This window comes from Balaenoptera musculus, chromosome 1 (genome assembly GCF_009873245.2).
Source record: "Balaenoptera musculus isolate JJ_BM4_2016_0621 chromosome 1, mBalMus1.pri.v3, whole genome shotgun sequence".
Lineage (NCBI taxonomy): Eukaryota > Metazoa > Chordata > Mammalia > Artiodactyla > Balaenopteridae > Balaenoptera > Balaenoptera musculus.
In genome coordinates this window covers 25,465,567-25,487,866 of record NC_045785.1, presented here as the reverse complement: position 1 = coordinate 25,487,866, position 22,300 = coordinate 25,465,567, and the positions used below count along the sequence as shown (strand labels likewise).

At 52.9% G+C, this 22,300-nt stretch overlaps 2 protein-coding genes across 4 annotated transcripts; both read right to left on the bottom strand.

Annotated features, from left to right (window-relative positions):
• Positions 1-150: 150 nt before the first annotated feature.
• Positions 151-4,343, bottom strand: CCDC28B (coiled-coil domain containing 28B). 3 transcript variants are annotated; one of them, XM_036852071.1, is made up of 6 exons: positions 4,264-4,343; positions 2,822-3,009; positions 1,514-1,680; positions 1,180-1,376; positions 934-956; positions 151-345 (listed from the first exon to the last, which is right to left on the bottom strand). In XM_036852071.1, exons 2-6 carry the CDS (start codon positions 2,983-2,985, stop codon positions 291-293), a joined length of 606 nt encoding a protein of 201 aa, XP_036707966.1. In that variant the 5' UTR covers positions 2,986-3,009; positions 4,264-4,343; the 3' UTR covers positions 151-290. The 3 variants fall into 3 exon arrangements, with proteins under 3 accessions (XP_036707966.1, XP_036707961.1, XP_036707975.1); XM_036852066.1 differs by lacking the exon at positions 4,264-4,343 and adding an exon at positions 3,160-3,592 and having other exon boundaries at positions 159-345; XM_036852080.1 differs by lacking the exons at positions 151-345; positions 934-956; positions 4,264-4,343 and adding exons at positions 356-920; positions 3,160-3,604.
• A 2,574-nt stretch (positions 4,344-6,917) lies between these two features.
• TXLNA (taxilin alpha) lies at positions 6,918-21,193 on the bottom strand. Its single transcript, XM_036842333.1, has 11 exons — positions 20,962-21,193; positions 20,213-20,422; positions 19,023-19,361; positions 17,613-17,704; positions 16,490-16,660; positions 14,210-14,404; positions 12,332-12,451; positions 12,022-12,096; positions 11,418-11,510; positions 11,007-11,102; positions 6,918-10,277 (listed from the first exon to the last, which is right to left on the bottom strand). Exons 2-11 carry the CDS (start codon positions 20,388-20,390, stop codon positions 9,951-9,953), a joined length of 1,686 nt encoding a protein of 561 aa, XP_036698228.1. The 5' UTR covers positions 20,391-20,422; positions 20,962-21,193; the 3' UTR covers positions 6,918-9,950.
• Positions 21,194-22,300: the final 1,107 nt, after the last annotated feature.

Below are 22,300 nucleotides of genomic sequence, written 5' to 3'. Positions count from 1 at the left end.
ACTCCCAGAGCAGCACAGGGGAATCCAGCCCCCCGAGCGGGACCTCCCAAACCAGAAGTTTGTTGCAAAGGGGCGTCCCCGCGAGAGCTGGGGCCCGGGCGCCCCTGCCGAGTAAAGGCGCGAGGAGGGGAGGGAGGACACAGAGCCGCTTTCTTTCATTATGGTTTAATTCCATCCAATGCCCCCCTCCCCCATAGCACCTGGGGGGGCCGCGGAACACCCAATCGAGTCCGTAAAAAGTCACAGTTTGAAGGGAATGAGAAGGGGCAGTCTGAGCCTGGGTCCGACACCTACACAGCTGACGGCTCCTCAGGCTCGGCGTTCTCAGCCAGGTGCAGCTTCTGTCTGTGCCGGTCAAGGATTGTGATGCTCTGGACCCGGGTCCTTGCAGCCCTATTTTCCCAACCTGCACAGGCTCAGTTTCCCCGACTGCGCAAAGGGGTGGGGGCCAGGGACTCTGGAGTGCTCCGTGATCTGGGGTTGCAGTCCTCGCCTGCCCTTCTTGCTAGGTGCCTTACCCCCTTCGCTTTCGGTTTAGATCATGCAGGAGCGTGCACCCGCACTACTTCTGATAGAACTAGATGCGGAGATAATTTAAGTCAGTAAAAAGAATTGTTCAGTGCTGAAAGAATAGGAAGACATCAGACAAGCTTTGCCATGGATTGGTGTCAGCTAAAGTACTTGCAAAGATTTTGATAAGCAAGTAAAACATATTCCCTGCAACCACCTTTCTTTCTCCTAATATTTGGGGAATTCTTTCTGCACCCTCTACCTGGGTAGGGGGAGTTCGTGGCTAATTCTGTAGGACTGAGAGGGGTGAGGATGTTGGTTATCTGTAAAGATTCCTGCAGGGTGGTGGGGAGGCCGAAGCTGATTTTATCTCTGGGAGGCGTGCACACACTCACACACTGTCAAGTCCCCTAGAAAGGATACATAGAATTACTAAGATCTTCCAGCTGTCAACAGAGAGAGAAAGGGAAGTTTTTGTAAGGAGGGGCACCAGGTCAAACTCCAGATGCTCTGGGGCTCATCTTCTGGTGGGGGGTTGAGAGGCCCAGAGCTTTTGGCTCCATGCACCCCCAGCTTTTCACCCAGGGGCCAGGAATGGTCTTAGAAGCATGTACCCCTCCACACACCCTCTGGTGCCCCCAGGAACTGAAGCACCCAGCCCTGACCCACATTGCTGAGCAGCTGGTCCAGGTTGCGGTCAGCCATCGTCTTCTTCTGCTCCTCAGGTAGCCCCTCAGTGACCCCGTCCTCCTCCTCCTCCTCCTCCTCCTCCTCCTCTCCACACACGTCCAGGCTGAAGTGCAGCCGGGCCAGCTTCTCCTGCATCTCCCGCACGTGTTCCAACTGCTCAAAGGAGCATTCTTTCCCTGGACAGCACCTGTCAGCTCTGGGAGCAAGCTTGGGACCCTGGTCCCAGCCACGCCCCAGAGACCCAGCCATGCCCCAGAGACCCAGCCCTCCAGTCCCACCTACATGCCCTCTAAGCCCCGCCCCCTGGACTCACCGAAGGCCTGCAGCCGGCCTGAGTGGAAATCATTGAGCAGGTTCAGCAGCCCGCCTTCCATCTCATAGACGTCGGTCACCTCCGTCAGGAACGAGTGCTGCAGGGGGGTGCCTGCAGAGCCACCCCCACCTCCTGCCAGCACTGGGCGGCATTTCTCCTTGCCGACCCTGGGTGGGGGGGCATGGCCATGGTCACAGGGTGAGTGGCAGCCAGGTAACCCTGGGTCTTCTGTGCCATTTGTCTATGCACTAATTCACCCTTCTATCCACCCACCAACGTAAATGGATGTTTCGCCCTGTTCTGGGCACCGGGATGGGTAAAGGGAAGGGAGTGGATGAAGAAGGGTGAGGGTGAGAGGTCAAAAGAAGTCTTTTTCTGCCAGTGATACATCCAGAACCATGCCTGGAATGGGGCTCCTGGGTTCCAGTCTGAGCACCTCACTAATTCTTCCTGTGACCCCGGGTGAATCACTTGTCCTCAGCGGTCCTCAGTGAACTCAGGGACAGTTACTCCCTTATTACCATGAAAGCCATCTTACCTCTTCCAAAAATATCTTTCTGCCCCTCTTGTTTGTAAAAACCTTTTTTTTGAATTTTCCATTGCCCTCGGGATAACACTGAATGATCTTTCCAGCTTGGCCCCCCTGCCTCTCCAGTTGCGTCTCCTACTATCCCTGCCCCAGCCCTGAGCTTCAGCTACCCCCACTTGGCCATCTCCAAACATGCCTCTCAGGCAGGTGGTGCCAAAGGCACAGGGAAACACAGTAATCAGAGAAAGAGCGCATGGGTAGTGGAAACAAACACAGACACTATAGGGTAGGAGGCAAATTTTCAATCATTAAAAAAATTAACCGGAGAATTCAAATTGCTCACCCGAGTATCCCCTCACCATTTCCTACCCCATGACACTCCAGGACCACCAAATCACCTGTGGTTCCTGGAACCTTCCAGGCAATATTTTTCTACCATACTTCTGCCAGGCAAGCCCCTCAGCTTAGAACATTCTCCCTCTCCAGTGTGCCCAACAGCCTTCTCTGACTCACTTCCTGGAAGTTTGCTCACTCCCTGCTCTGAGGTGCATCATCACACTGTGTGATCCCAGTGACCCACCTGGCCTTTTCCCAACACGCTTGAGAGTAGGAACTGGGTCTGAGTTCTCAGGGGCCAGTGGGGGTGGGAGGAGCCCCAGAGAAGGCATGGATTACAGCTTAGTAACTGTAGGCTAAGGCCCCCTTTACCTTCCTACCCACAGGGCTCAGCCCAGAGTTAGGGTCCCTCCCTCCTTGCCCTGCTTCCCTTCTGTACCCACCTCTTGAACTTGGCCCGCTGCTTAGGGGATGGCAGATGAGGGAGTCCCAGGGCCAAGGAGCCGCTGTGGCTGGTGGGCACTGGGACCCTGCGTAGTGTGCCTGGGGGCTGGGCTGGCTGGGTCAGGCAGGGCTTGGGACTCCTTTTCTTCTTCTTGTCCTCCATTGGATGCTGGCTAGGCCTCAGGCCCTGAGAGGGAGGCAGTCCCACTGAGATAGTGAGGGGCAAAGCCATCCCTCCACCCAGCCATCCCTGAGAGCTGCAAAGGATGGCCCCCAGACCTTCCTAACTCTCCCCTCAGCTTGCCCAGTATGGGCAAGGCCAGGTGCCAGCACCTACTGCTGGGGTCATAGATGTGTATTTGAAGGACCTTCTGTGGCCCACCCCAGGTCCTCCTTGCCTTCCAGTTTTAGCCTGAAAACCTAGGCCCTGCCTCAAAGGGCTGGACCAGACACTCTTTTCCTGCTGCTGCTGCTCCTGGGGTTTCCTGTCCCTGTAGCTGAGGGGGCGGAGCTGGCAGAGGAAATGCAGGGGGAGACAGGGTGGATGTGAGTTGGCAGGGGCCCGGCTGAGGATTACGAGTGTCTTAACTAGGCTCCGTTCTGTTTATCAACTGCCTGGACAGACGCTGACAAACCTCAGCATGGAAGGTGACAGAGATGTGGATGGCATCACCTGGGAAGACCCCAGTGTCAGGCAGTAACCCCCTGAGGATGGGCAACAATGGCAGAAGCCGTGGCACGCTGGCAGGGCTCAGTGTGGTTTCCCCGCACTGGCATCCCTCCTCTTCCACCCCACCCCCAATGGCAAACACCAGGAGACTCCCAGAAGTTCCCTGGGACAGACTTCCAGCCGCTTCACCCTCCCCAGTCAGGAAGTTCCCGCTTGGCTTCAGCTGCAGCCAGAGAGGGCCGGGTGGTCGGGCACGTAGCAGGCAGCCTGGGCCTCCAACAAAGGCTGCGCCCGAGGCTGGCACCGCTGGATCTCCCGCCCGGCCCCACCCCTTCAGCCCCAGGTCCGCGGAGGCCCCCCCAGATGGAGGTCTGAAGGCCCTTTACGGGGTTTCCTCAAGCTCCTTACTCCCAGCTTCCACCACCAAGCCCGACTCCGCACTCTGGGATGGCGGTGGCGCTGGGGGCATAAGCATTTAAGTTGGTACCGGGCTGGCTGGCACTGGTGTGGGAGGGCGGTGGTGGAGGGGAGACAGGAGCGCGTCAAATGCCTGGCCCAGCAGCGGCTTGGTTCAATTAGGGACTCGATAGAAAAACTGCAGCGGGAGCCCCGGCTCCCCAGGAATGGCTGGGGGCGACCTGGGATCTATTTCCCACAATCTCCAAAGCCGTGTGCCAAATGGATCGCTCAGCTCGGGAGCCAGGGTCCGAAATGGAGCATCAGACCCGCGTCACTGCGCCTCTGCACCCACCCCCGAAGTGGGTAACTGACCTGGAGGTTTGGGGTCTGGAGTGATGCTTCCGTGGGGGGTTCCCTCCGCCCTCCGCAGCACTCTTCCAACTCGGGAACGGAAAGGGTGGAAGCTGAGCTCGCAGGAGGTAATTTGCATTTAAAGAGAAAGTGACCTTTTTTAGAGTGTGATGGAGTAAGATGGGAGGAACATCCCCACATTTATTAAGCTGTCCCTTTCACTCGACTTTACCTCCCCAGCTGAGCTAAGGTGATGACATTGGGTGTGATGGCAATCTAAAAAAAACCCTTTCACTTTCCTATCAGTTTTGGAGAGAAGTTACAGTCCCTTACCAAATGGTGGCAGCTTTGTCAGAAATGGAGGGGAGGAGGAGGTGAGGGGTAGAGAATGAATGAATATATATATATATATATATATATATATATATATGGCATATAAGAAGCACAAGAAGCAGCAGCAGCAGGAAGAAACTGCAAGAGAAGACAACCATCTTTCAAGTGAGTCCCAGTCCCCTATTAAGCATTTTACGTACATTTAATCCTCATAAACAACCCTGAAGGAAGGTAGTCGTTTTACTGAAAGTCAACAATAGTCTTTTTTAAAAAAATATTTATTTATTTATTTATTTGGCTGCACCCGGTCTTCATTGCGACATGCGGGATCTTCAGTTGCGGTATGCAAACTCTAGTTGTGTCATGTGGGATCTAGTTCCCTGATTACAGATCAAACCCGGGACCCCCCTGCGCTGGGAGCCGCTGAACCACCACGGAAGTCCCAACAGTAGTCTTCTAACACCATTGCCCCACAGCACCCAGACACTCTTTGCTGGTCGGTGGTGAGGGCTGTATTCAGTCACTCATGAAATGACAAGACCAAACCGACCCTCTCCCCACACCCAGGCCTAGGGGACACGTGTGGGGAGCATCAGGTCAGAGCAAAACCAGTGTGATTACCCAGCACTTGACACCGACCCCCAGGAGGGAAACTTGCGTGCCTAATGGGAGGCTGACCCAGCGCTGCTGGTGCCGCCCCAGGAGGCCAGACCAATGGGGCAGCTAACAAAAGACCTGGCAGAGGCTCCCAGCTCAGGTCCCCAGAGAAGCATCTGATGCAACAGGAGGCTGCCCTGCAGTCTCAGATGACTGCCCCGGGGGCCAGCACACAGTGACCCTACCTACCTTCCCCTCCCACTGGGCAGGAGCAGAGCTTCCCTGGGCCTGGGCCTCCCCGAGTTCCAGAGGGCTGGGCACTCTTTCCAAAGGCACCTGAACAGGGCTCTTTCCCAGATGCTTCCAACACCTAGACTGCTCCAGAAGGGGAGACATTACTTTGCGACTTCCACAACCAGGGGTCTGAGGGAGGGGTCTGCATAGGTAGGCAGAGGGGACAGCTGGGAAGTCCCTCTCCTCCCCTACCAGGGCTGCTAGAGAGTGGCACAAAGGCTCCTCCAGGAAAGTGGCAGAGAGTCCAGGAGCACCTCTAGGGTGAAGTTATTCTCAGAGCTGCTTTCATCTGGAGCTCCAAGAATTGTGGCAGTCTCCCCGGACCTCCTCCAAAGGATATTTAACTGGAACCAACCCATGTGGCCGGCACAGAAACATATCAACCCATTAGGATCCTGGCCTGAAGGGGCAGAGGTTTTGTGGGGATTGTCACAGCCAGCGTGGACATATCTGCCTGTGGAGGCCTGGAGGGAAAGGCAGTTTGTCTCTGCCATTTGGGGGTCATTCATATATAATCCTTTGTGCCAGATCAGCCCAGGGAGGACAGAGAACAGGGTGCTGGGTGAGGCCACCAGTAGGATGTCTCCCTTAAAGGAGTCTCAACTTTTACACCTAGCCTTGGGGTGGGTGAGCAGGAGTTAGAAACAGCCCATTCTTAAGGACTACGTGCAGTTTGGGTCTTGTCATGGAATGACAAGGAAAGGAATCAAAGGAACCTGGAGGTTCCTGTGTATTCCCTTGGGTGGGCCAGTGCCAAAAGGATGCTATGCATGGCAGACAGCCCCCAGTGGCAGTGATGACAGTGTCCCCTCATCTTAATTTGGGCCCCCATTGGCCTATGCCCAACTCTCTGGTCTCCTTGCTTTTTGCCTTCCTCATGGACTCGACCGATTTCCTATTTAAACAACTTATGCGGTTCCCCGTGTCCCCTGATCTAGCCTGAATTCTTAACCTGGCACACAGGCTCGTGGTGATTTGGCCCCTGCCTCATCTCCCACCACCCTCCTGTGTACCTGCATTAAGTCAACCACTTCCTCACTAAATGTCAAACTTCCACTTGCCCTTTGGGTCCTAAGGCCCTTCCAGGATCCAATTCTATCCCCTTGCTGAAGGGAACAGGACCTCTCCCATGCTCCCATAGCACAACCAACCTTTCTGTATCTAAAAGCACCTTTCCCCCTCACTAGCCTGTAAACCCTCAGGGAACAAGGACAATTTTTTGTTTTTGACAGGGAACTTTCGATTGAGAAAAATCATATATATATGATGAGCATCACACCAACTTTGCCAAAGGCTCCACTCAGGCAGCTGAAGTGGATTTGCTAGTGTCCTGAGCCTGCGGTGACTGCTGGAAGGCAGAGCCAGAGACTTCGCAGCAGATGTAGACACATCAGTGTGGCTGGACGGATCCAGAAGCAGCAAATGACCACAAAGTTCAGGAGAGAAAAAAGTTAAGGCAACAGACTCTTTATTTAATGTGGTTTTAAAATACATCAAAATCAAGTCCCTGGCTGTTGTGAATACCAAACGGAGACAAAAAAAGCTGTCAGCACAGCTTCAAACAAATCTGGACAGCCAGGTTGGGCCATAAGGGAAGCAGTTGCAGGGACAGAAGGCAGCACCCTTCCCCCAGGCGGGTGCCTGGATGTCCCTAGGATGACCTCCTCTGTGCTGTGCAAGGTGGGAGGGCTGGAGCAGCAGCTGGAGAAACAACTCAGCAGGCCTCGGCCCTCCCCCACAGACACCAGGGCAGCTCCACTGGCCTTTTGGTCAGCCCTCCGAAGGGCCACCAGGGTGGGGGTGGAGGAGGGGAAATAACCATTTTTACAGACATAACATTCTCTTATAGAAAGTGCCTGAGCGCAGCCCATGGTCCAAAAACCTCACGGAAAACAAAATTTTTTAAAAGTGCTGCTGACACCTCTCAGAATCTGGTGTACATGAAGCTCTCAGCTGGACAAGACCCTGAGCACAAATTACTGTCAGCAGAGCCTCACCTGCTGTGGTCCCCTGGAGGAAAAGCTAGCAATCTAAGAAACCAACACAGCTCTTGGTCCTAAAACTGAGGTCATGGGCATGAGACCTGCTCCAGGGAGGAAGGAACTGGTCTTCACTCATGGATAGGCCACCTCTTCATCTGGCCCAGGACCCTGGCCGGTGTGGGCAGCACCAAGGAACCTGGGCTGACTTTGGAAAGCAGAGCAAGCAAAGCAGCTGTAGTGATCGGTTAAGATTTGGTCAACAGACAGGAAGAAGAATGGGATCCCCAGTTATAGCCTAGCCTGGATGCCTAGAGACAGGCAGCTGGAGGTGAGAGCAGAGGTTCTACCCTGCACAGCTGGGGCCACCTTGCTCACTGTAGATCCTCAGCAGCTAGACTTGGTTTCTGAGGGCTATAATTTCCCACACCACACTGGGCTCCAACAGTCCCCTCCCCACCAACACTGTGGGCTTCACGAGGTAGCTGAAGGGGGGCAGGCAATCATGTGGGTCACTGCAGGCCTTCCTGCTCATTTTGAAGGGGGCAGGCAGAAACTTCCATCTCTTCCCTGTACTTCCTTAGCCCAGCAAACCCCGTATGGGGTTGGCAGCTCTTATGTTCCTCAGCATAGCATCTCAGCCAGGTATGGCAAATAGGTCTCAACACTTATACTGGTTGCTGGGGGAATCTTGAGAAATGAGGATATACCAGGGATTTAGCAGGAAATACTCCAAAGCAGATTAGTGGTACCTACCATGGGGGGAAGAGGGGAAATGCTGTGCCATTCATTTGCCATCTCTGGTCTAAGTCCTAACATAATTCAGGAGTACTTAACACTCTTCATGAACCTAATTATCCGAGGGATTTAAGTTAAGGGCTGAAAAGAGCGGGCTATTTGTGGAAGATGAAGGGACTTATAAGATAATGAATTAACTTCAAGGAAATACAGCAAGAAGCAAAAACTCAACCCTCCGATCCATCTTGGTCTGTGGCTCCCTCAGCTACACTGAAGCTGAGGCCCAGCTGGAGATGGGGTTATAGGACCCCAAACGCAGCATAGCCCTGCTTCCTGACCCAAGACTCATTCTGCTGTTCCAGAACATTGTTCTGTACAAAGACTAATACACTGGCAAGTCTGCCACCAGCAGGACTTTCAGAGTATAGAGTAGCATGTATGAGGAGTGGGAGTGGGGGTAGAGAAGAAAACAGAGACAACTATCTGCAGCCATTCTGTGGACTTCTGGGGCTCAGTCAATGGCTGAGTCTCATTCTTATCCATTAGCTGTCAGACAAGAGCTGGGGGCTCCCACACAGGAAGAAGTGGGATGCCAAGGGGGACATATCACAGCTCTTACTACTTGGGCAACAAAATCACGGCAAACCTCAAAAGAATGCACATTGGTGGTGTGGGTGCAGGAAGCAGAAACAGACTCATGAAGCCAAAGGGACAGTTGGACCCGGGGCCCAGCAACTGCTGCATGGAGACAGTGGTGGTGGCATCAGCAGTGGCCTCCCAGGATTGTAAGCTTGTGACAAAGCCATCAGAAGCCCTTTCCTTTCTCTTACTATAAACAAACAATCTGACTTCATCAAGCAGGAAACCTGAGCACCAACATGGCAAAGGTGCCAGGTGGGGTGGTGGGGCACTGGAGGCCAGGGACCCAGGCACCACCACCATAGCACCCCTTCTTCCTCAGAAGATCCTCAAAACAAACACTGTCATGTGCAAAACCAAAACAAAAACAAAGGAAACAGAACAAGACCCAAAAACCTTCAGAAAGAATCCTTTTGGTGATCTCTTGTCAATCATTTGTGCAGGCTAGAGAGGCACCTGTGAATGATAAGGCTACTGCGAAGCATCATTGGCCTGGTCCTGGCACTACCGGAGCGCAGGGGAAGCTGAGGGGCTCCCTACCAGCACATCATCCCGCACAGAACATGCTCCAGGTCCCTTGTCCTAGGTAGGGAAGCAGTCTGATCGCTGGCTCTGAGTGCCTTGTCAATGCTCTGCCTGGCGACCCCTCTTCCAGGTTAAGAGAAGCAAAGGAGTTTCCAGGAGAGCTAGGAGAGCCACAGCTGCCCAAGTCCCGCTAACAGGAGAACACAGTCATGGCCTGGGCGTGTCACCTGTCATGAGCCCTGAAGGTAACAGGGAGGGAGGGGCTGAGCCTCAAATTGGGCAGGGAAACGCTCAAATCACTTCTCCTGCCAGCTTACTGTGACGGCAGCCACAGACGACAACTCCGCTTTAAGACTCTTCAGCTCACAGAAGAGCCACTGACTTCATCTGTACACACCCCCACCTCCGATGCAAGCCCGTTTTACACTTACAGATATAAATGTATGAGGCCCTGCACATATGCCATATGTACGTAAAACTGACCCACAAAATCCAAAACTGCAAAGAGTCAGATGCCAGCCAGGTCACAGCACCCTGGGCCTCAGTGGCGGGAGCCTCACGTGGGCCAGGCCTGGCTGTGCTGCTCGCTCCCTTCCCAGCTCCCTAGGCAGTGATGGAGGCGGGTTCCTGGGGCCCCGTTTGGCCTGATGCTTCCATGCTCGGTGCTCCGGGGCAGCAAGGAGCTTCTGTGACCCTTGGGGAGCTAGGTGCTTGGACCCTGGGCCCCTCGCCACCCTGTTCCTTGGAGGTATTGGCAGCCTCTGGCCTTCGCTCAGGGCCGCTGTCAGTGAGGGGAGCCTGGCCTCCAGCACTTAGGTCCTGCACCCTCTTGTTCAGGTCATTGCGCTCTGACTGCAGTGCCCGACACAGCTTCTCCAGCCGCTGTATTTTCACCTGCAGGCCCTCCAGCTCTTTGTCCCTGAGTGTTTTCTAGGGAGAGAAATAGGGCCTTCAGTTCCATGTCATCAACGCCCCACCCAACACTCCCACTTGGTAGAAAACATTCACACTTTAACAACGCTGGGCACCGACCAGAGTAAAAAAGCTGGCCCCTTTCAAGTAAACAGCCCTGGTTTATGCTGAGACTTGGCTGTCGGTTGGGGGCAGTGTGGTGTAGAGAAGGGGCATGGCTTGGAGACAATGGATTTCTCTGTTTATCCACCAGATGGCCTTAGCAAAGTACTTGGCTTTTGAGCCTACTGCCTTATCTGTTAAACTGGACTACTAATGTCACCCTCACAGATCTCAAGAGAGCTCAATGAACTGGCACATCTAAACACTCAGCAGGGTCTGGCACACAGCAGCCTCTCCATCAATTAGTTATTTTCTCCTCCTACATCTCAAGCCACAAAATCAAATTATCTGGGCGGCTCTGCATCTGCATGCAAGCTATGCGCATCACTGGCACCCCTTGTTTTTTCTGCTCCTTTCCTCCTTTCTTCCATCTGCTCTCTTTGCTTCCCCTACAGACCTATCACTAAGCTCACCACCTCCCTTGGGGAGACAGCCGACAGTGCCTTTGGACTTGGATGGACGTGTACGTGAATCCCAGCTCCACCTCATGGCAGCTGCATCACTTCTCAGTAGAACGTACAGGAGAGGGCCCAGTACTCAACAGCCGCACACCCCCACCCCAGATGCAGGTCACACTCAGCGCACCTCCTCGGCCATCTCAAGCAAGGCCTTGTTGCTGCTCTCCCACCGGGACCGGTACATGGTGGTTTCTTTTTCCAGCTTCTTGATCTTCTTAGTCATCTGGGTTACGTGACACATAAAAGGAAATGGTCAGGGGGCCAGGCTGTCTGTGCATCTGTGTCTCCAAAGTGGGGAACGATCCCAAGGGGGCAAGGTATTACTGGGCGTGGTCAGTGCCTTCTGTGCCACCCCAGGGTGTCTCCAGTTAAATACAGCCCACCCAGACCCTACTTATGGTCTCAATCATACTATTACTGTAAACAGCACCCCGTGAAGCACTCCAGGGAGGGGGCTTCCTGAAGGCAGGCCCAGTGTTCAACTCTGAATGAAGCTGCTTATGCCCCTGCAGCCACACCCAGTCTGGACCACTGTTACCTTTTCCATCTCCTGTTTGAATGTGGTGAACACCTCACTGCTTTTGGAAAGAGTGTTCTGGAACTCTTCAAACTTCTCCGTGTACAGGGCAAGCTGGGTGAGAAAGAAGCCCACAAGTAAGATTGGGTTTCTCTGGAGGGCACTTCTGGTCAACACACTCACACTCACCTTTGGCCCTTTGACCCAACTCTGCTGAGATACCAGTTTTCTTTAAAACAAAACAAAAACCATATATTTGGAAGGATATAATCTAAGATGTTAAGACTAAAAAGTAGGATTTGGGGGTGACTTGTATTTCCTTTTATGTTTGTTTTCAAACTTTTCTTCCAGAATGAAGTCTAACTTATGTAATTGAAATCACCCATTCATTCCCCACCTCCTCAAAAGCATCACAACAATTCTGACTAGGAGCCGAGTACTTCGAGCTCACCTAGCCACCTGGTCACCACCACACAGGTGCTGGGCGGGTCCAGAGAGAACAAAGGCTTAGGAAGGTCACACAGGAGTCAAGGTGGTCCTAGAATGAGGGTTCCATCTCCCTCCCCACAGGATGGGGCTCAGCGTGGGGATCACGAAGGCACAGGGGGAGGCTACACAGTCTCACCTGCTGTTTCAGGTGGGTCTCCTGCTGCTTCATCAGCTCGCACATCCTCTGGGACTCCACAGCCTCTTTGAGGAGCTAGTTCCGAGACAGGACCCCAGATCCCATCAGAAGCCCCCAGAGGCTACATCTGGATTTTCTTCGCCACACGCACCATAACCCATCGAGGCTTCCTGCTCTCAGACTGGTGTCTGAGGAAGCAGTGCCCTGGTCTGACCAGACCGCAACCTCTCCCGTACAAACTTGACTATAAGCTGAGCCAGAACCCAACCTGCCTCCTCCCAGCCCCCCACCCCTGGGGCCTGAGCCTCACAAAATCCTTCTCCCGCTGGTGCCTCTCCTCTGCCTCCTTCAGCATCTCCTGGGCCTGCTGGAGCTTGGCGTCCACCAGCTGCTGCTGTAGGTCCTTGTGTTTGAAGACTTTGTCAATGTGCTGCAGGAAAGCATCATGGGAGGGGTCCATCTGTCAGGAGCTCCCTTTCTCAGGGAGGCCCAGTGGCTGCAGGGATGCCCCATGTGCAGAGACCAGGGCACTGCCAGCCTGCCACCTGAGTCTGACATGCTGGACTCCCACGTGTCCCATAGGATGTGGGCCCCAAGTCCCTGGAAGGTCTACTGCCCAACCTCACCTTGTGTCTTTCCCATTGAGTCAGTCTAGAGTGAGCACAGGGGTTTAAGGATGAGATCAGCTCCCAGGAAGCCAAGTAATAAATACACTCAAATCTCTAGCCTTAAGAAAGATTACGTACTCCATTGGACTGAGAACCCTTACTTCTGGAGCCCAACTCCCTTGTAAATGAGAAGAAAGGGCAAACACGACATCTCTACCAACGTAACAGCTTAGTTCAGTTGGCAGAAATCTGCTGTATCTGTAGGTGAAGATTAGATGTGTGGATCCCGAGGAATGGCTGTCCTGACTGCTGGAGGAGCCCCGGGAACTGAGACCAGGTGACAAAACAGTGACGGAGAGAAGGTGATGAACGTGAGTGCTACTTCAAAGGTCAAAGCAATTGAAAACAGGGAGGTGGAGAATGGGATGTATTTTTTGGATGGGGGAAGAGAAGGTGGCTTCGAGACACGTCTAGTTTGAGACACGATGAATTTCAGTCACCTGTGATCTACGGTCAGGAGGCTTGTGGGGCAGGATGGGAGTGCCTGAATCTGACTGGGGACGGGGTGCACCTCCAGTCCCACAGGGAGAACCAGGGGGAAAGGAGAGGGAAGAGGAAGAGGGGCCTCAGCTTCTTGAAGTAGGTGCCTCACTCTGGTGGCTCAGGAAGCCTCCATGTCTCTCAGCGCTGAGGGACAAGAACCAAACCAACTCCTCTCAAACCAGCCTTCATCCCAGAGGATGAAGCACAGGAGAAGAGGTGGGTTGGGGAAGGCCCCTCCAGGCCCTGCACACAGGATCACTACACTGGACGGTGAGCCCAAGAGGGCAGCGTCTTGCCCATCCCACCCACCACCACACCCCAGGGTCTAGGAAGGGTCCTGGTCCAGCCCTGTAAGGTAGCTGCCAATCTCCCTGTTCACAACAAAGAAACAGAAGCCCAGAACATCAAGTGACTGGTGTGTGGGGACCCAAAGAGAGGGATCTGAGCGCCTGGGGCAGCAACCAACACCAGCCAAGGGAGTGATATCCTGCCCTTTCAGGTGGCAGGGGCAGCAGAGCAGCAAGTAACCAGAGGACACAGCCCCTAGAGTCGATCACTGAACACAGTTCCAGCTCCTCAAATTCTAAAATACTCTGAAAACTGAAATTGCCCTAAGCAAGCAGATAAACTTGTAAGGCTAATAAGCATTGTAAGGTTAATTATAAACCTAGGCGAGAATACTCAGAAGTTTAATTGCATAAGCATTAACGTGTCTGATTTGGGGGTGCTGCCACAAGGCCCTGCTGGGGGCGCTACGTAATACCCAGTCCATGAACATAACGCTAGTCTAAAACGTGGACAGTTCTAATTCCAAAAGACACCTGGCCCTACCGTTTAGGACGAGGCGCTGTGGACCCACGATTGTGTGGCCACAGGCGAGTCTCTTCTCAACACCTCAGCCCTCATCTACATGAGGATGTACAACATCACTCCCCTCCCGAGGAAAGGAGGGAGAATGGGTGAAGGGATGAAGCCTAGAAAGCGCTGCCTGGCACTGGCACCCACCCAGAACCCACAGTCCCCTGGCGACCCCTCACCTCCTCCCGTAGCTCATACTGCTCAATCAGCTTCTTGAGCCTCTCAGCCAGCTCCACATTCTCCTGGCGCAGCTTGGAATTGCGCTCATTGTGCTGTTCCATCTGCAGCTGGATGTCATTCAGAGTCACCTGGAAGTGCGAGGTCACCTCCTTGCGTTTCTCCTCCTCCTCCCGGGCCCGCTGCACGCCTTCTTCCTGGGCAGAGAAGTCAGCCCCAGCTCCATCATCCACTGTCCCCTGGCCAGACTCACAAGGCTCCCCCACCAGTTCAGGGATGTTCTCTCCCAGTAGCCCTCCCTGCTCTCCAAGTGAGGAGTAGCCAGGATCCAAGATGTCATGCAATGGGGGCTCCTAATGGACCCCTCTGTATATCAGGTGACATCGAGCCAGAGACTCCCTAGAAAAATGCAGGCATACATGTAAGTGCCTTTCTAAAGAAATCAGGATTTCCTGAGGCCTACTCTTCCAGGCCTCAGAATAGGACTTGGAAGACCTATTAGTCTCAGTTTAATGTGCTTCTATCTCTGACCCACACCCCCTCCCCGACCAAGTAGTTAAAATTCAGTAATTCCCACGGTTGGCAGGGTTGCGCAGAATTAGGCACTCAGACACTGTTGGTGGGAAGGCGATCTGGCAACATCTATTTTTTTTTTTTTTTTAATTTTATTTATTTGTTTATTTATTTATGGCTGTGTTGGGTCTTCGTTTCTGTGCAAGGGCTTTCTCTAGTTGCGGCAAGTGGGGGCCACTCTTCATCGCGGTGCGCGGGCCTCTCACTGTCGCGGCCTCTCTTGTTGCGGAGCACAAGCTCCAGACGCGCAGGCTCAGTAGTTGTGGCTCACGGGCCTAGTTGCTCCGCGGCATGTGGGATCTTCCCAGACCAGGGCTCGAACCCGTGTCCCCTGCATCGGCAGGCAGACTCTCAACCACTGCGCCACCAGGGAAGCCCTGGCAACATCTATTAAAATTTGCATATTCTTCGACCCAGACATTTCACTTCTAAGATTTATCCTATGGATAAATTCCATGTAATTAGCCAGGGATATATATAACAAGAATTTTCGGGCTTCCCTGGTGGCACAGTGGTTAAGAATCCGCCTGCCAATGCATGGGACACGGGTTCGAGCCCTGGTCCAGGAAGATCCCACATGCCACAGAGCAACTAAGCCCGTGCGCCACAACTACTGAGCCTGCGCTCTAGAGCCCGTGCGCCACAACTACTGAGCCCACGTGCCACAACTAATGAAGCCCGCGTGCCTAGAGCCCGGGCTCCGCAGCAAGAGAAGCCACCGCAATGAGAGGCCTGCGCACCGCAAGGAAGAGTAGCCCCCGCTCGCCGCAACTAGAGAAAGCCCGCACACAGCAATGAAGACCCAACGCAGCCAAAAATAAATAAATTAATTAATTAAAAAAAAAAAAAAAGAATTTTCACTGTAGCTCTCTATACATGTAACAGTGAAAAATTGGAAACGACACAAAACACATTAACTAGGGTACTGATCAGATGCAGTATATCCATACAATGACGCTGTTAAAAAGAATAAGATAGGCTTATATAAACTGACAGAGAAAGATAAGGCATTGTGTAAAGTTAGAAAATGGAATAGGCTATGAAACAATACATGTATAATAATTTCATTAAAAAAACTTTATGTAAGCTTTTATATGTAGACAGGAAAGTTAGAAGGCTGCACTTAAACTTACATATAAGTAGGTTTACTTCCCATTAGTTTCTGCTGTGACCGGGGTAAGGAGGGTGGGCAACAATTACCTTTGATTTGTTAGACTTTTGTCACCTCTGTATCTCTTACATCACATTTATATTAAATTTATAATGTTTAAAAAAATAAAATACAATTGAGCAAAACAAGTTGCAAAATATCTTATATTTACTGATGCAAATTTTTAAAGAAATATAAAGGATATGTATACAAAAGCTATCTGGAGATCACAGTAATGACCAGGCCTTAACCAGACTGACCCCACCCTAGGAGAAGCAGAGGTCGGAGAAAGGCCCCGGCACTCCTGACTGATGGGCCCCCGCCCTCCAGCTGCTCACCTGGGACTGCTATGGGATGGAGAAACCTGAAGCCTTGCATCCAGGTTCCTTCAGCACCTTAGCCTTTACCTCATCTAATACAAGTGCATGTCAAGTGGTTACAAGTAGCTCTCTAAAGTACAGCATCATTGGGGAAATCTCTTTCTATGCTGAAAGCCTGTGCTGGTTTTAGGGGGAAAGCCACCAAAGACAAGTGAGGTCAGGGAAAGCGGCTGGCCCACCTTGAGGGAGCGGTTGTGGCGCTGCAGCTCTCGGCACAGGCTCTCGAGCTTGCTGCGGGCCAGGACAGCCTTGCTGTGCTCGCCACGCAGGTGGTCCTTCTCCTGCACCAGCTGGCTCTGCTTCTTCTGCAGGAGCTTCATCTGCTTCTGGGAGTTCCGGTGCTCCTCCAGCTGGGGATGGGGATGGGGATGGCAGGTAAGAGCGCCGTGGGGACCCAGGGTCTCCTGAGCTGACCCGACTCTAGCCACCACAGCTCAGGCTGGACACTATGAGGGTGCTTCACACACTGCCCCCAATAACCCCAAGGGCCCCAGCTCAAGGATATAGAAATGGACGCTAAGGGCAAGCAAAGGTGCACAGCCAGCAGATGCCAGTTTCTCTCTGAGCTTTGACTCCAGATTCAAAGCTCGCTAGACTCTCAGACCATGACATTCCCCGAACTCTCGGGACACCCATGCCCTCAGATGAGCCCACCTGCTACCCCCCTCCTTATACTCAGCAACAGACCCTCGTTCACCATTTCTCTCAACATGATTCCTAGAATCAAGCTGGCCTTTTCATTATCGACAGATAATCCTTCTGGCTCCCTGGCCTCACAGACCCTCACCTCTTCCTCAGACCCTGTCCTCTCCCAGCTCAGGTCCCCTCCCATGAGCCTATTCAGCACTGTACAGGAGAAATACAATGTGACTCAGAGTAATTAAAAATGTGCTGGGCCTCCCTGGTGGCGCAGTGGTTAAGAATCCGCCTGCCAATGCAGGGGACACGGGTTCAAGCCCTGGGCCAGGAAGATCCCACATGCCACGGAGCAACTAAGCCCGTGTGCCACAACTACTGAGCCTGCGAGCCACAACTACTGAGCCCGTGTGCCACAACTACTGAAGCCCGCACACCTACAGCCCAAGCTCCGCAACAAGAGAAGCCACTGCAATGAGAAGCCTGCGCACCGCAATGAAGAGTAGCCCCCGCTCGCTGCAACTAGAGAAAGCCGCACGCAGCAACAAAGACCCAATGCAGCCAAAAATAAATAATAAATAAATAAATAAATAAATTTATTAAAAAAAAAAAAATGTGCTGACCTCCCAGGGCAGGGAGGGTACGAGGAGAAGGGGGAGAACTGACCAGCTCAGCATACTTCTTGCACAGAGCCGCGAGCTTCTCCTCTGGGGTACTCAGTGTGTTCAACGTCTGCATCAGTAACGTGATCTCCTTTCCTGCAAAGCACAGGGAGCAAAGGCATGTACCCCCTTCTCTGGGGGCCCCCCTTCAGGTCTGGGCCCACTCTTCTGCCTTGAGGTAGCCCTCCCCTATTCTCCAGTACCCATCACAGAGGACATGCTCAATAAATACTAATTAAATGAATGACTGAGTCTCTGTCAAATCCCCGTGGTGAGCACCACGAGTGGGAGAAAGAAAACTGCCTACTCTACCTACAGGTGAAAGAAAGGTGTTCCACCTGCGAAGTCAGTGCTGTTTCAATGCAAGGAAGGCCCTTCTGAAAGAGGAAGGATGCAAAAGAAACAGGTCTCCTTAAGAACACTGCACTCCAGTCAACAGAGGCAGCCAAGAGTGCACTTTAAAATGACTATCCTCCCCAATTAATAAATATACCTTTCAATATTTGATCCTAAGATTAAAATAACTAAAAAACAACCCCTTTAAATTAGGACAACAGGTAGAGGGTGGGAGAGTAGCGACTAAGACGTGGGGATAATACCACCTTTGATTCTCTGACACACACTAACCCTCCATCCCCACCCAAGTGACTCCCCCATGCCTGTGCCTGAGTCAAAGAGAGGGCCACCATACATAGCACTGTGCCAGGCTCCTTAAGTGTCAACCCTGGGAGGCTGTGAGAGATCAATGCAGAGAATGCAAATCATGGGCACACAGGCCAAATCCAACCCACAGATGGGTTCTGTTTGGCTCCTATCGTATTAGTTGCCAACTATTAAAATCTAGAGATTTCACATAGTAACTCTAGATTTCTGGCTAAAAAAAAAAAAAAAAAAAAAAAAAGGCAGCTACAGTTTTTACATGCTATCAACTCACTGGGACCAGGTGGCAGTCAAGCTTTTGGATAAAGGAGGCATTCTCTTGGTCTCATGGGGCCCTCTGGCTAGCTTGGCTTATTTGAATTTTCAACCCCAGTCTAGTCCAATTCTCTTACTGTGCAGAGGAGTGAAAACTAAGGACCAGAGAGGAGAAAGGTCTTGCCCAAGGTCACACAGCAAATTAGAAATGGTGCTGGCCGGCACAGGACTGCCTACTCAAGACTCCTGCTTTCCATCTCTCAAAGAGAGCAGGTTGGACTTCGGTTCCTGCTTGCTCCCAAGGCCAGAAACCCTTGTGCAGTGAACAACCTGTACACCTCTATCTATGGCACCACTGTCCCGGCTTTGATTAAACGACGTAGTTTGACAGTTCTGGAAGTAGGGTTTCCTCTGAATCCTGGCAGAGCAGGCTAGCCCATGATGTCAGGTCCAAACTCCCTCCCCTCACCAGCCTCACAAGTAGCTGCCCTCTGCTCACCCAGACCCTTGGCTTTCTTCTTCTCCTGTGGCCTTCGGTGGTCTCGGTCTACGACCTCGTCACTTGCCCGGCTCTCGTCTGTGCCCGGCTCCCCCTTGGAAGTCTCTTTCTCACCATTGACTACTGGGGTCTCTGGCTCGGGCTCCCCATTCCTCGAGGCGTAGGTCCGGGACTTCTCTGCATCTTCGGGTTCAGCAGGCTCACCCTGTGCCCCATCCTCGCCTGGGCCCCCCTGATTGTTGTCAACACAGTATGTACTGAGGATGTCTTCCAACTGGCGGCTCAGCTCCTCAGAGACATCCCGGAGGGCCCCAGACTGAGCAGTTTTGGCTTGTGCTCCTTCAGCAGGAGAGGATGAGGGGCAGAGAGAGAAATAAGATGTTATGCCACTGGTTGGGAGTTTTCAGACCCAAACGTACTGGTTTGGGTTGTCTAACTTCTCTAAGCCTCAGTTTATTTCCCTGTAAAACGATGTAACTATTTCTCACTACTGCCCAACCACGCTTGTTGTGAGTATAAAAGAAATCAAGTAAGTAGACCATCCAACACACAGGGGTGGCACCATGTAGCAGGAACTCTACATCCAGTCCATCCCCTTCTCCTCCCAGCCAATGTCACCTCTTGCCATTAAAAAAGTTTCAGGGAATTCCCTGGCGGTCCAGTGGTTAGGACTCCATGCTTCCATTGCAGGAGGCATGAGTTCCTGGTTGGGGAACTAGGATCCCGCAAGCTGCTGGTGCCGCCAAAAAAAAAAAAAAAAGTTCCAGAGGAGACACTGCTTTGGGAAAGCAAGCGTTCTCCTTACTTGCTGCAAGTAATAAATCCTTCCTTCTCTGGTGGGGGGAAAAAAACGTCCCAGAAATGCCTCAAATATAAACAGCAGTTACCCACTGGTGAACGACGTGTTTGTAACCTGGATTTGCTGGTTGGGTGTCTCATTTGACTGCCAACCTGACTTGATCCTGTCAGAGCCTTCTCTCAAGAGAGTTCTGTCCCTGTGCTTAGAGTGGGAGCCTCTATCAACTCCCCAGCAGCCGGTGGGGACTGCACAGACTCAGCGCTGTCCTCCTCTCATTCTACATTTCCTCCTTGCTGGGTAAACAGTGGCCTTGGCCTCTAACTCCAGAAGCTGGACCGGCGCACCACAAACTCCTCCCCCTGCCCGCTGGAAAAGCAGAGCTGGCACACACCCTCAGCCTTCCCTGGAGCCTGGATGGTGGAACCTTCAGCTTCTGTTGCAGGAGCCGACTGGCTGGGCCGCCCCTGGGCTCCCTCGGGTCCAGCTTCCGGTTGCCCCGGGGTGTTTTTTGGGTTGGAAGTGTTGCCTGATTGCTTGGCAGACCCATTCTTTTTGTCTTGGTTCTTCATTGTGGTTTGCAATGTTAGGTTAGGAGCAGATCCTATAGAAGCAAACACACTTGCTATTTTCCAGACTTTAAAATTCTTCGCAGCCTGGATCAGAAATCCCAACACCGGGCGCGCAAAGCTTCTTGAAACAAACCGGCCGGCCTTCCACGGAGGGAGCCAGCGGTTCTCCCAGTTTCTGGTCGGTCACGGGCGCCTGGTGTGCCCAGGAGCGAGGGAGGAGAGGCCTCCTTTTTCCTGAAGCCACTTCCCGGCACAACACGACCCTCTCACCACAGGCCGCGCGCGGGATAGGTTCAGGGCCCGGGACTGACGTGGCGGGACGCTGGATTCCCGGTCCCTCCCCGCCCCCCATGCCCCACGTGCCGCTCCCCCCCCCACCCCGCGCGCAGCCTCCCACGCCTCGCGCGCCCTCCAGCCGCGCGCGCACCCCCCGCGCATGCGCACAGGCCTCAGCCCTGCCCCCCGGCCCGAGCCCTAACACGGAATCCGCGCGATTCCTCGCACCGGCCAGAAGCGTCTGGGACCACAGACCCTCTGCTCGCTTCGTACCCCTAGCCGATGCAGTACGCACCTCACCGCCGACGCCCCAACGGCTTCGCCCGCTCTGCCCTCGTACCGGAAACCCTGGATAACTGCTGCCGGCAGAGCCTCCTGCTAGCGCCGCAGCCAATCAATAGCCGGCGCTCGCGCGGGGCTTGCTGGGAAAGATGAAGCGAAGGCGGCCTCCGAGGCGGGTGAGTTGGGAAGGCAGGGGAGGGAAAGGACTACGCTTCCCTCCATGCACCGGGGCTGACCCCAACTCCCAAGATGCAGTAGGGTTTTAGTCCTCGGAGCCGCAGACCCAGGAGGTCCGAAAGGAGCTAGTCATTCTGCACAAATACTCACGTCAGCCTCGTTTCTGTCTCGAAGGAGCTATGATTCAGCTCCCAGAGCCTTGCGCCTGGCTGCTTTTTCCGGTACGCCTCCACCACCCCTTCCCTCCTGCTGTGAACATCTATGACTATCTAGGAACCCTGAGGACGAGGGAGAGAATACACTGGGCTGGGCATCAGCCCTGTATTCCAGTCCCAACTTCATCACTAATTTGCTATGTGACGGCCTTCTTTTCCCTCCCAGGGCTTCAATTTCCGTATGCAAATAGAAGGTTTTAATAGTAGTTTCTTGAACACTAGCTTTCCCGGTATCCTCGTAAATACTGGACTATTTGTTATTCCCAATTTACAGCTGTGGACTGTAAGACAAAGGTTAGGTAACTTGTCCAAGGTCACATCGCTGTTGACTGATTAGAGCAGGTTCAAAGCTAGGAAGTCTGGCACCCATCTTAACTACTGGACTACCCTGTCTCTTACTCAGAAGAAACAACCACCACCGTAGGCTTTCCTTGAGGATGAATCAAAATAACTTGGGAAAGTATTTTTCCATCTTCATTACCAGCTTGAGCCCCTCTTTGGAAGGTGCTGAGGGGGCCCTGCAAGGGGGACTTTGGCCTCAACAGATTCCTGAGCCTTTTCTGACTGGCCCACCCTCTACAAAGTCCCAATTGCACTGGGGCTAAAGGGGAAAAAAAGCCAAGCTTTTCTCCAGATGTAAGATCACAATTCTTTATCTATTTGTCTATAGATAATGGAATAAAACCCAGCAAACCATGTGCCCGGAATTTAATGCCTAAATGGTTTGTTTGGCTTCTGTTTCCAGCCAATCCTGCCCAACCCCTCTGCCTTTTTTGTTACATCTCTACTTTTACTATCTCCAGGACTTCCCAGGTGTTTGCAGGTGCTTTTCTACCTTCCAAAATTCCCTTCTTGGTAAAACAATCTTTTGAGGCCCACTGAGCTCAAAGTTCACTTCAGAACCTTTTCAGTACTCTGCAGTCTGTCCTAGCTCCCTGGGTCTAGACAGAGTTCTATTAC